Source organism: Perissodus microlepis, chromosome 14 (assembly GCF_051167445.1).
Source record: "Perissodus microlepis isolate ML-2025 ecotype Zambia chromosome 14, ASM5116744v1, whole genome shotgun sequence".
Taxonomy (NCBI): domain Eukaryota; kingdom Metazoa; phylum Chordata; class Actinopteri; order Cichliformes; family Cichlidae; genus Perissodus; species Perissodus microlepis.
The window spans coordinates 36,596,811-36,610,509 of NC_140474.1; the positions used below are offsets into that span (position 1 = coordinate 36,596,811).

Below are 13,699 nucleotides of genomic sequence, written 5' to 3' on the forward strand. Positions count from 1 at the left end.
CTGCGCCTGTTTTGGTCGAAAGCATGCAGCGGCTACAACCATTATCATCTGCAAATTATGCCGGGCGACAGTCACAGCAAAGAGATGAAGCACTTTTGAAATATGGGGAAAGCCAAAAACTGCGCTTCCTCCACTTCCGTAACATTGATTCATTAATGTTGAATTCTCTCGCAGCTGTTCTGTTCCCATGTTGTTGCAGTATATTAATAACTAACCTCGTATTGTGGATGAATAATCTCAGTTGTTCTCCTGACTGAAGTTTGGCCCGTGTATAGCATCCTGCTATGCGATTGCATTTGTCCCAAACCACCAGAATCCCTCACGTTAACTTTTATCGAGTGGAAGAAAAGTTGGCGTTCATCCTCCAGCTTCACTGTGCTAATGTTATGCTAACATAGCTGTGTCGCTAGCAATCACGTAGCACAACATTATATACCAGGTAGTCCAACTTCAGTAACCCTACAAACGTCACTGCTGTTTAGTTTCTGTCTTCATTTATGTTGGAAGTGGTAGCAGAGCTGTACGTTTGAATTAGTTTCAGAAATCTCTGTCAGAACATGGTATGAAATGTTTAGGTGGAAACTAGCGAGCTAACTTCCTGTTAAATTTAATGAATTCTGTTTTCATGGATGCATGGATGTAAAACTTAATTGTTACACCTGATAAAGCAGCAACGCTGATGATTTTATTAAAGATGAAATAATTTAGACCGTTTTTAACAATTAGTGTTCGTTTGACTTTGGGACCTGGAGCAGACGGAGTTTTGGACCCAGATTACTCCGCGAAGCTCCTCACTACGGCAGCCGTAATGCTCTGACAATCCATCAAGCAGTGCGGCTTATCAAAGTTGTACTAAAACATTTTTTAACAGATTTCTGCAGCCAAAATCGGTTCGAGTTTCGATTTTTGAGAAAATTAAAGGATTTTAAGTGTGCCTTATAGTGTGGAAAATACGTTATACAGAAGAAAAGAATATATCATGATATATATCGTTACCGCACGTGCTTCAAATTATATCGCGATATGAATTTTAGGCCATATCACCCAGCCCTACCCCCTATGCCTCCCATTCTACTTTTAAATACTCTAGGAACAACAAGTAAACCTGCAGTGCGAGAGCGAAGTGCTCTAATGGGGTGATATGGTACTACAAGGTCATTAAGATAACCTTAATGAGCTTACAGATCCTTGTATAAGAATAATATTAAATCACAGCCATTGACAAGCCCCTTTCCAAAGAGTGTGTCATTGGTCATTGACCAGTTTCTTATTAAGATTGCTTCTAACAAAGGTACACAAACTTTGTGACAATAACAATAACCTGCTAAATTCTGGATTATTCAACTGTAAATGATGCACATTGAATCACTAGTAAACAGCAGCTGTTCCAGAGTCAGCATAACAATGTGTATCAGTCTCACCTTTTTCTTCACAGTATTTGATGGCACTGTAGTACTTGTGAAGCAGCTCATCAAAATCTCCCTTGCCTCCACCACCACGGGGCTCTGTGATCACCGTTTTCTGTTGCTCTAGCTTGTCCCAGAGACCAGTTTTGGTCCATCGGTCTCTCAGTTTATCCAGCATCTGATTAGAAAACAGGAAATACATCACCACAGAGGATTTTAGCAAACAGAATGTCCATCCATCCATTTTCTTCCGAACCACCTCACTGACTCCTTTCGATGTGGAGCAGCAGTGGCTCTGCTCTGAGCCCCTCCCGAATGGCTGAACCTCTCACCCTATCTCTAAGGGAGAGGCCAGCCACCCTTCGGAGGAAACCCATTTCCGCCACTTGTATTTGCGATCTCGTTCTTTCGGTCACTACCCACAGCTCGTGACCATAGGTGAGGGTAGGGACGTAGATCGGTAAATTGAGAGCTTCGCTTTTACACTCAGCTCTCTCTTCATCACAACAGACCGGTACAGCGTCCACATTACTGCAGCCGCTGCATCAATTCGTCTGTCGATCTCCTGCTCCCTTCTCCCATCACTCGTGAACAAGACCCCGAGATACTTAAACTCCTCCACTTGGGGCAGGGTCTTGTCCCTGACCCGGAGTGGGCACTCCACCCTTTTCCGGCTGAGGACCATGGCTTCAGATTTGGAGATGCTGATTCTCATTCCCACCGCTTTACACTCGGCTGCGAACCGTTCCAAGGCGAGCTGGAGGCCATCACCCGATGAAGCCAACAGGACCACATCATCTGCGAAAAGCAGAGAAGAGATCCTGAGACCACCAAAGTGAAAGCCTTCCACCACTTGGCTACGCCTAGAAATTCTATCCATAAAAATTATGAACAGAATCGGTGACAAAGGGCAGCCCTGGCAGAGCCCATCACCCACCAGGAACGAGTCCGACTTATTGCCGGCTATGCGAACCAAGCTCTTGCAACGGGGAATCACACTCCTCAGCCTCCCTGGGAAAGTCTAGGCCAGGGTGCTGGAGAGGAGAGTTCGTCCGTTAGTCAAACCTCGGATACAGGAGGAACAATGCGGTTTTCATCCTGGTCGCAGAACACTGGACCAGCTCTTTATCCTCTCGAGGACACTTGAGGGTGCATGGGAGTTTGCCCAACCAGTCTACATGTGCTTTGTGGACTTGGAGAAGGCATTCGACCGTGTCCCTCGGGGGGGTCCTGTGGGGGGTGCTCCGGGAGTATGGGGTGTCTGGCCCATTGCTACGGGCCATTCAGTCCTTATACAACCGTATTTCACAGGCAGGTGTGGGCAATTCCTTCGTTATGTCATTATCAATTAAGCAGACAAAAGGCCTGGAGTTGATCTGAGGTGTGGTGCTTGCATTTGGAAAATGTTACTGTGGACAGAAAACGTGGTCAAAGGAGCGCTCCATGCAGGTGAAACAAGCCATCCTTATGCTGCGAAAATAGAAAAAAAACATCCGAGAAAGTGGTACAATATTAGAAGTGGCAAAATCTTCAGTTTGGTACATCCTGAGAAAGAAAGAAAGTACTGGTGAAGTCAGCAATGCAAAAACACCTGGAAGTTCACGGAACATAATAGAAAGAGAAAGAAAGAAAGAAAGAAAGAAAGAAAGAGATAGCCTTTATTTGTCAGTTGCAGGTCTTTTGCCCACAACTGAGATGACAGACCTTGCCGACCGTACATACAATACACAAACATCACATTGGGGAAACAGGTCAGGCTAGGTAGCGAGGAAAAAAACATCGAAATGTGTAACACAAAAGGATAATACAGGAATGCACAGATATCAACACACCATAGCACAATAAACACAGACAAGCAACATGGGAAAGAGTTCCAGTGTGTACATCTGATCTGGGACCGCTACAATCTTTGGACTGCGCCTCCAACTGACCCGATGTCCACATCAGAGGGGAGGTAAGCGTTGGAGGTGGCGTTGGATCCGGGGTAGGGAGGGTGATGCGTCGGTGAGTGCTTATCAGTATCAGTATATGTATGTGTGTGCGTGTCCATAGTTCAGCTGAGACAGTGTCCTTCGCCCTGCCAGGCTAAGTAAACAGTCTTCCAGCCAACCCAAGTGGCCTTGCATGGAATGGGAAGGAACAGACTCAACACAGTCGTTATCAGGGTGTTTTGTTCAGCTCCGGCCTTGCGGCTGGCAACAAAGGGGTATCCGCATGAAGTGATGTTATTTTTTACTTTAGTGCGAACAGCTCATATGAATTTCAAAGCTGTTCTACAGTCCAACACTGGTCTCTCAATCTCCCGTCGGAGAGCCGCGAGCTTCGTCATACTTGCGTTCTGTGATGTTGTCATTTCTTGCGCTCAAGGAGCCAATTTCTGAGAACCCACGGCAGTGTGCCTCCCCGAGATGTCATCCAATTTTGCGCCCAGAGATGTTATTCCGAGCGAGCCCTTCCGAGATGTAATCCAGTCTGCAGTCAGAGATCTTATTCTGAGTATTCACAGCAGCCGTAGCCTCTCCAAGATCTTATCCGTGCTGACTCAATGAGCCCATTTTGAGAAACTCACGCCTCTCCCATCGTTCCAATCCCAGCGGGCAGCCTTGTGGGGGTTTGAACAGCTGGTTCCGCTTCTTAATTCTTCGATAAGTCAGGGCCAAGCCAGCTCCGATCAGCCAGAACCCTGTTACCATGGTTCCGAATAGGTAGATATCTTCAGCACTCAGGCTCACCCAAGCCCAAACTTCTCGTTGAGAAAGGGGTGTCAATTGCATTTAGGGACCAGTTGATCCAATCCATAATTCCTCTTTTAGGTTTTAGAGAACAGACTGTGAGAGAGTGTTCCAGGGAAAATACAAAAAAAACCCACGAGACTAGACAAGGACATAAGCAGGGACGATAAGGGAGAGGAGAAAAAGTGCGTCCGCCTCCTCCGAGAGCCAAAGAAGATGATCGCAGTGTATGATCGCAGAATCATTTCCATCTCTTCACAACAGCCAGTTACAACACTGTCCAGGAGGTCAGCATATCGATATTCAAGTCTACCATAAAGAGAAGACTGCATGAAAGTAAATACTCAGGGTTCACTGCAGGCTGTTAGCCACTCATAATCCTCAAGAATAGAAAGGCTAGATTGGACTTGGCTAAAAAAAAAAGCATCTAAAAAACCAGCACAGTTCTGGAAAATCATTGTTGGACAGAGTAAACTAAGATCAACCTCTAACAGAATGATGGCAAGAAAAAAGTAAATGTACTGATTCTTTTATAGCGCTTTTCTACTCTCCTGGAGTACTCAAAGCGCTTTATACAACACGCCACATTCACCCCATACACACAAGCACTATTATCTATACCGTGAGTGCTTTCTAACTATTATTCAAACACATTCATACTCCGATGGATGCATCGGAGAGCAAGTTGGGGTAAGTATCTTGCCCAAGGATATTTGGCATGCAAACTGGGGGAGCCAGGGATCGAACCACCAACCTTCCGATCAGCAGCTGACCTGCTGGAAGTGGAATATCCTTGAATGGTCAAGTCAGTCCCTGATATTAGCCCAACTGAACCTGCATTATACTTGTTATATACAAAGCAACAGCAACTGAAAGCCGCTGCATCCAAAAGGAGGAAACCAGCATCTGGTGATGTCCACGAGTTCAAGACTTCAGGCTGTCATTGGCAGCAGACGGTCTTCAGCCAAGTATTAGAAATGAACATTTCATTTTCAGTTTTAATTTGGCCAACTGCTTTAGTTCCTCTGTCTGTTCAACCCACTGAATTAAAGCTGAAAGTCTGCACTTCAACGGCATCTGAGTTTTTCATTTAAATTTCATTGTGTGATGCACAGAACCAAAATTAGTCCAAATATTTATGGACCTAACTGTATATCTGCAAATAAGTAACCCACCATCTTCAGACAGTGTCAATCTGTACCCTGTGCAAGGTACCCCACTGTGAAATATTAATACACCTTTGAAGTCTAAAACAACCTTGCAACAAGAAAAGCAATTAGCTGCCCATGTTTGCTCCTGTGTCCTCACACTGCTTGGATTTCTTCTCTCGACTTTAACTTGGCAGAGAGCTGATGTATTCAAACCTCTTCTGCAATAAAAATCACTGTTGCTGTACTATTGTTAGCGCAAAAGTCAGCAGCTCTCCGGGGAGGCACATTGATCTAAAAGCCCTCATCCAAGCCCCACTCGTGTTGGTCCTGTGCAGATTACATCCTTGAATAAGCATGGCTTCACAACCAGAAAGAGGCTTCACTGGCGTGGAAATGTGTTAGAAGGGTCAAATAAAAGTTCTTCTCACAGTCAGCAGAAAACTTCTTAATGGGTTAATAGTGTCAAACTGTCGATCCTGAGCTAGCTGCAGGTGAGACCTTCAGATGGGAGGAATGCAGAGGATATTTGCACACTTGTAAACCTATTGTGTTCACCTGTGTTGCAACCAAAACACCACAAACCAGCAGACCTCAAACAGCACAGAAGTTTACTTTTTGGGTTTTGTGCAGTACTGAGGAAAACAACAGAAGCAAACGGGACAGCAGGGGAGCGCTGATATATTTTTGCAATCCAGTGTGACGGCCCCACACCGATCAAACGAAGCATGGGAAAGATTTCATCAGGTTGGTGCCTACTAAAGCAAGCGAGGTCAGAATGTTTGCATCAATAAAACATGACTCACTCACTAAATATGCAGCGTTACATCAACAAGGACCCCCCTTACGTGCATCTTCAACTCAGCAAACTGTTTGCCCTGCAATTGCTTTGCAGTGCAGTCTTAAGCGAGAGATGAATAATTCAGGTTATGTACTTTAGGCTGATCTACCACTAAACAAAACAGCCATTATCTGCCAGGCTGCACTTGGAAAGGAGGTGATTCCACATGGAGATGAGTATGGAGACAAAATGTTCTTACTGATAAAACTGATGTGACGGAGTCTGACAGTGTTTTATACTCACTACACAAAAGGTTGGGGTTTGTATTTTTAGCAATGAATAACACAAAGGGCCTTTCAAAATAAAGGTTTGTGGTGAATGCTTTAGTCGCGGATCAGTTTGGGCAATCTAACGTCTGTAATAGGGCTGCCACAAACGATTATTTTGATAGTCGACTAGTCACCGATTATTTTTGCGATTAGTCAACTAATCAGATCATCATCCATTGGACGTAAAACGTACAGCTTATTGCACCAGCAGCATCTGCTCTTATATAACTATCATTAGCTTACAGCTTTAAGTGTTTAATGTATGTGCTAACTAAAAATAAAGACAAGATGATAGTTTATTCAATTTTAATGAAATTTGCAGATTGTTTCGGTGAAGTTTAATAAACTCCTTGCTATCTAAAATATAACAGGACACCGGAGTAAATTCTCGAGCATCTCACACTTCTGATAATCAGCTGTCTGCTTGACGTTTATTCAGCTGTGTAAAAACTATAACTTTAATCTCAGCCAAACAGATTTACTCAGGAACAAATAAAATACTTAAAAAAGCCAAACAATAACATTTTTAAGTTATCTAAGTGACTTATATATGTTTAACCTGAGTAGCGAAAGACCGCGGTGGGTTTGAAAACGATTTGCCGGGAGTCCGGTGTTCTCACGGCTCTAGTGAGCCTTGCCCCCGGCTCACTATCGAGCTAGTGGGTAACGGACGTCTCCGAAAACGTCGGAGCGCTTTTGAAAATATGTGGTGTCTTGATAAACTGAGCAGATATTTGAGGTTTACACAGCTACATTCTCGCCTGAAAATATGTTAAACGTTTATTTTGTGACCCAGAAAGAATAATAAGAGTAATATTAAAACTAACAAGCTGCCGCCATTGTTGGAAACTGAGCTGGGCTGCGCTATGAATTCTGGGACACAGCTTCTTCTTCTTCGGGGTTTAACGGCAGCTGGCATCCTTGTACATGCAGTGCTGCCATCTTCTGTTTCAGTCCGTTATTACACTCTTAAATCCTACTACTTATTCCTGCGTCTTTTGGGATCTTACAAAGCTTCAAACGACGCGTCGACTATTAAATCAGTCGTCGACGATTTTGATAGTCGACGTAATCGTGACTAGTCGACTAATCGTGGCAGCCCTAGTCTGTAATCTGATTGGTCTCTGTATTGATCACCTAAACATGATGACGATCGTCATAGTTCATCAGAAGATCGTGGGATTTTGAAAGGGATAATAGTCTCCTAATGCACAGACAGGAGGTCAGTCTTGACTACAAACTGATCGCCTGGGCAAAAAGGCTAAAGTCCTGCAGAGAAATTAAAGAGAGGCCTTGGTAACAGCACTAGAATCACCATCTGGCAGTTAGATAAGCCCTTTTCCCACCTGATTGGCCGAGACATGGAAGTACAACATTGGTCCAATAGAGGACTGCGGTGGCGTTTTTAAACCTGTCGACTGCAGCCCCAAAAGGATTTGCGTCCTACAGTTGTGTCATGTCATTTTTGCAATTTCTTTTTAAATTTTGGTAAAGATTGTACAGCATACATCATTAATGCGTTAAAAATAATGAAACGAAACAAGAATTGGGTGCTTGATATTTAATATAATTCTGCCTGAATACTTCACTCTTCTTGGCAGAATTAATACAGTTCATATAAACTGGTTGTTTTCCCGGCACAGACCCAGCATGGTCCATAGCGTCTGACCACAGCAGCAGACCTGACCCTGGCTTTCAAACCTTGTGTTACTGTGTCACTTCAAAGGTTGGCTTCTGGGTATGGTTCACTTCCTTTCTACCCCTTATGTTATGTTCCTGTACCCCTAGACTGGGGCGTAACATATGGGATCATTTTCCTGTTGGAACACAAAATTGTGTCCAAGTTTCAACCATCTAGTGGTTGATCTGAGGTAAAGTTAAAGAATTTGGAGCTAGTCCTCCTTCATTGTTCTACTTTATGAAATGTGTTAGTCAGTCTATGACTGCTGTCAAACAAATCCTTTTATACTAGCAAACAAAAAATACCGGTTGCAGTTAATTATGTTCACTGGGAAGAAGTTAAAACGTCTTTGGCAAGTTACTGTAGAACCTTCAGCATTATTTTTTAAAAGATTTAAGTGATTTTATGTATTTTTCACTCTGTGTGGATTAAACGAAATCTAAAATCAATTCAAACTTCTGCAACATCTATCCTGTACAAACAGTCAGATTTACCAAAGTTGGAATCGCCAAAGTACCACGACATTCACACAAGGACTGTGGATTTTTCTTATTTTTTAAACACAATCACATTTTATCAGCTTATATCCTTATACATGCTGTCTTTGTACTATTCCACTCTCTTCATTTTTTACATTTACATTTCCCAAATTCTTTAGAATTGTGGAATAATTGGGGGGGGCAGATGAAGTACCATAGGAACACTTGTCTGCATTTCTTTAACAGATCTGTAAATGGGTTAGTATGGAATAAAATGTGTGATGCTATCAAGATGCATGGCTGCATGTGTGAAAGTGACCATTGTACAGTCAAACAAATCTTCAACACCTTCAACAAACACTTTCAACCAGGAGTGTGAGACACTCAACACAGAAACTGCAGCCACCAAAATGACAGACATGAGCACCATCATGAATAATTCAGGGACATCATCTGAAGACCTGCTGTTTAGATGTCAGACCTTGGTTATAAAATGTTAATCTAACGAATAAAACAGAAAATTCTCCCATTCAGAATTTTATCATCAACTTAATTTAAGAAAAATAAAACAAGTGAGGCTTACCAATTCAACACCATGGAAACTATACTCGGTAAAATTGCTCATTTTTATATTTGTATAGGTATATATTGGTTAAAAAAAACCTCTAATTATAATTATGTTTCACTGCACATCCAGGAGAAAAGCATTTACTTGAACTTGTTTCTAAAAAGCAGCAAAGCTGGCATTTAAAAGTGAATTTATCTGTGAACCACCATGTTTAGACTTCAGCAGGGATCTTACAGCAGCAACGTTATGATGCCCGTACAACATGAATGGGAATGAGCAGTATTTAGCACATAGGAGAGCACAACAGTGTTAATAATGCATTGCCCTTTCTAGGCATGGTAGGTGCAACGCTCAGCCTCTGCCGTTGACGCAGTAAAGTGGGCCAGATCCTTCTGCCAACTGGGACGGGGTGGTGAAACAACGCGGCGGAAGCAGTGAACTGTAGTCTTTCTCGCACTTTTACACTTCCCCTCTCTTTCTCCCCTTACTATCTCTGCATCTTTCACCTCCTCTGCATCTAGCCTCACTCTATCTCCTTTCCCAGATCCCCTGTGTCAGTGAGCTACGTGGCGACACATCAGAGCTCCTCTAGTGCCTGCTGAATTATGGAAAGGGATAGGAGGCAACGGCATTAATGAAACATGCTGCTAGGAGCCACATTTCGCAGTGGTGAGGGGAGACGTGTTGTTGCGGCTTAAATTATTCACCCTCAAAATATCACAGCAACCATCACGCCAAGACTGGTGGCGAGAAGCCACCTGCCACCTCTGAGATGCCGCTCTTCCCTCGTCGTCTGCCCGGCCACATCGGCGGTGACAACAGAACGCTGCAAAAACGCTGCATGCTGCCCAAAGAAGAGGACGTCGTCTGCTATGACATCATCTAATTTTCATAAGGATAAATGTCAACTTAAGTGTTTTGAAGCATTATTCAGTTATCATTCATTTTCATTATAAAATGAGTTATGGTCGTAATCTCCACTTCGATGCGGTGGATCCGCTCAAAACTCAAACCTTTACTTCATCAAATGCCTTCCAAGGTGATTATAAAATAAAGTCCAGATAATAAGAAGTATCCACCTGCACCAATCACAGCCTGCCAGGCCTTTACTATCATCTCATTCTCTTCATTGAATAAATCTGAAGATTTTTCTCCTCACAACTCCTGAGGTGTCTACCACAGTTGGCCTAGTTTCATAGACCCATAAGAACTCTATAGGATTAAAATCCAATGAATGCATTGGCAGATTATCATGTGACTGATTCATCTTAAAGTTCCAATCAAACAGCATCTTCAGGTCGTGTCATTGGACAACAAAAATACACAAAAAGCATTTTCTCCATCCAACAGCTTTACATTTGTTCCAAACTCTCGAAAATCTCATTTAAAACCAAAGTGAACAAGAGTTCTGTGAAACATTGTTACAATGTTTGTGTTTCTGAGCCCATCTTTTCTACTTTGTTCATATTTAAAGATGCGTTTAAATATGAACAAAGACATAAATGTTTAAAAACATATTTTAATTTCAAAATGTTGCTTTCTTTTTAAAAGGCATCACCACACAGATCACACGTTGTATTAAGACAGAAACAAATAGCTACATTTTTACTGCACTGCTGGAATCACAATATAAGAGACGCTTTTAGAGTTTTCCTAATCATAAAAAGCTGTTGGGGGTTTTACACACACATACTCACAGTGCATAAAGAAAGACGAGTCTGTGCAATATTTTTGCCATCTGGTAAGCAAAAATGTACTTCATGCTTGAGTAAATTAAACGTCTTAACCAATCCAAGCAAAACCAAAGATCTTATATGAAGGAAGGTCAAGGAAGGAATTTCGGGGGCACCAAAATTATTAGTTTATTTTATATGTAGGAAAAACCGTGACAGTGTGGAAGCAAAAGTAAAATGACATAACGCTGTGTGCATATACACATTAGATAAATTAGAGACTCCCATCTTCGGTTTTGGAGTTAAACTGTTGGTTTGACAAAACAAGCAATTGGAAAATTCCATCATGAGACTCGGAAAACTGTGACGGTCGTGCTCATTATCCAAAATGCAAAGCAGCACTGCCCTATATTTGTTTTTATATGATCTGCATATGTATACTTTGTTTCATTTCATTTATTTCAGTCACGGTGACACGAACAAATCTTTGCTACAGTAGATTAGGCAACAAAGAGATGACTCGAGCACCATTTAATATGTGCATTTTTAACTCTGAAAATATGAGCCTTCCCGAAAAGAAGCCCCAGCTTAGTCAGACAGCCTGAAGTTTCCACTGTAAAAACTCAAATAAAACATCATCTCGGCTCTAAAACAGCCAGGAGGGATATGCTACACTGACCCACGCTCCCTAAAACAGACAGCAGCAGCCTCACATGTGGAGCTGTGATTGGTGCTGCTGAGGACAGTGGTGTTGCTGGGTGTTTGCTCTGTAGTCCGCTTTGACTTTGATTTGACACAAACTCGGCAGAGCCAAGGCGCCGGCGCTGGGTTTGTCTTCGCGCAGACAGTGAGGCGACATCACCTAATGGCCCTTATCTCAGTCTCCTTTAAAAGCATCTTTTATTCCCCACCATCTTTTCACCTCAGCAAAGCTCTGCTTTTTTCTTTTAATAAACCATCAGTCTCCCACGGAGCATCGGTCTCTTCCCTTGGCGGCTGAGACCAGACGGCAAAGCCTGCTGTGGTTTTAATGGGCATTAACTGGGGGACAGTTGAAGCCTAAGTGTTAAAAAACCCACAGCCTCTAAGGGAAACTGTGATTATGGGCTTACATGTTTCTTTATAAAGCACATATTGCTAATGTCCACTATAATTCCAAGTCATTTTTTTCTAGTAAAACACTTAAAACGGCACCAATGCAACCTGTGTACTGTTGACTTGTATGTGTTTATGTGTGTGAATGTGAGGGCAGCAGAGTCTCGAGGGACACTTCTTTGACACTGCAGGCACACTCGCCTCACTGCTCTCTCTGTCTATCGCAGAAGCAGCTTTGCACGAGGGGTTGATAGGCATCACCTAGACACACTGAACAGGGATGTCTGAAGATGACCTTTCTGTTGACTATGTGCACATAAAACGTGCACATCGCAGGCCAGACGGGACTCAGCGGCACCAACGAGGCCTCCGCGGACTCCAATTAATACCCCAGCCCTTCATATCCCCTCATCTCCTCATCTTTAAGAGCTGACTGCAGATTAAATATTTATGCATCAGCACAGAGAGAGAGATAGAAGACTCCTACACGGCTATCAATAATAAAAAAACATCCCACAGCTCATAGTCGCTCCTCGGTTGGCATCAGAGGCTGACAAAAAGGAAGGTAAAATGAGAAAACAACAAGGCTCAGAGTCTTAGCTTTCCCTCACAGTTTGCAAGCTGGTGTCATCGGCTCTTTAAGAGTGCAACTGGATAGCGAGCCAACAAGGACTGCAGAGAAATCAAATCAGCGATCACTGCGTGGGACATGCTGAAATTTAAGTCCAACATGGACCGCGCACACGTGCCAAAGGCAAAAGACAGAAATCCCAAAGGCAAAGCACAGCTGTGAAAGTCCTCTGTTTGACTCATCCCAGCAAAACAAGACATCAGTGACGGCTGGCTTTCACGACAGTATGCCTTTCCATTTCAAACAGGAAGTGAGTGGAGAAGGTAACAGCACGAGTGGTGGCCCACAGATGAGTGGGACACTGGCTGAATAAGTAAGATTTAGGTTATAAAAGATAAAGCTGATGATGTATTCATCAAAATGATTGCGTGCGATTTGAGGCCAGCAAAAAGTTAACATAACATAACATTGTGCACATGTTGTGCTATATATTCACTTCTGACCTTTTAGCCATGTTTAATATGAACATGTACCACTGGAACGCTACATATGACTGAAAATAAGAAAAAAGCTCCACCTTGAGTGGTTCAGAGTGCCAAAAGATCAAATTGTTGGATGGTTGGACTTTATTCGAAAATAAATATTTCAGGTTACTTAAAAACATTTAGAGTGACTTTTATAGGGTTTCCTACAGTTACATGTAACACTTTGGTAGTGGACAAGCACACACGATGTCGTACGAAATCCACTCGGCTCTCTGTAAGCTAACGTGACAACTGAGCTACGGTGGACATGAATGATTCACAGCCAAAAATGAATGACAAACGTAGGGGGGACAAAGCGTCTATGAGCGCGCTCTCAGAAGCAGCATCATTAACTGAAAGAGAATACACTTCTGTGAGGATGACGCCATTTAACAAGATCCTTACAAGCTCCTCCATTGATCAGTGGAGATCTGTTGTAACACGCGATACGGCAGCATCTTCACAGTGGGAGTGGAAGGAATGCCGTCCCTTAAAGACCTTTGTCTGTCACATGTTCTTATACATGCCAAAGCATTGCATGTTACCTAAATCTGTGGTCTCTAGCGCCTCCCAGTGTTAAGCTACAGCACTATGATTCATTTTCAGTGTAAATTTAACATCATGCAGAGGATGCCTCCACACAAAACAGATCGTTTCCTTGTAAATGAAAGTAAAAAGACAACAACAGTTTTATTTTCATTTATACTGCATT

General features: G+C 42.8%; 1 protein-coding gene across 1 annotated transcript in view; it reads right to left on the reverse strand.

The window, feature by feature from the left end:
• Nucleotides 1–13,699, reverse strand: part of brip1 (BRCA1 interacting helicase 1) — a 43,293-nt gene that overhangs the window by 12,548 nt on the left and 17,046 nt on the right. Inside the window, 1 exon segment of the mRNA XM_084950856.1 lies at nt 1,422–1,584. Within this exon segment, the coding sequence (XP_084806982.1) occupies nt 1,422–1,584 (163 nt within the window).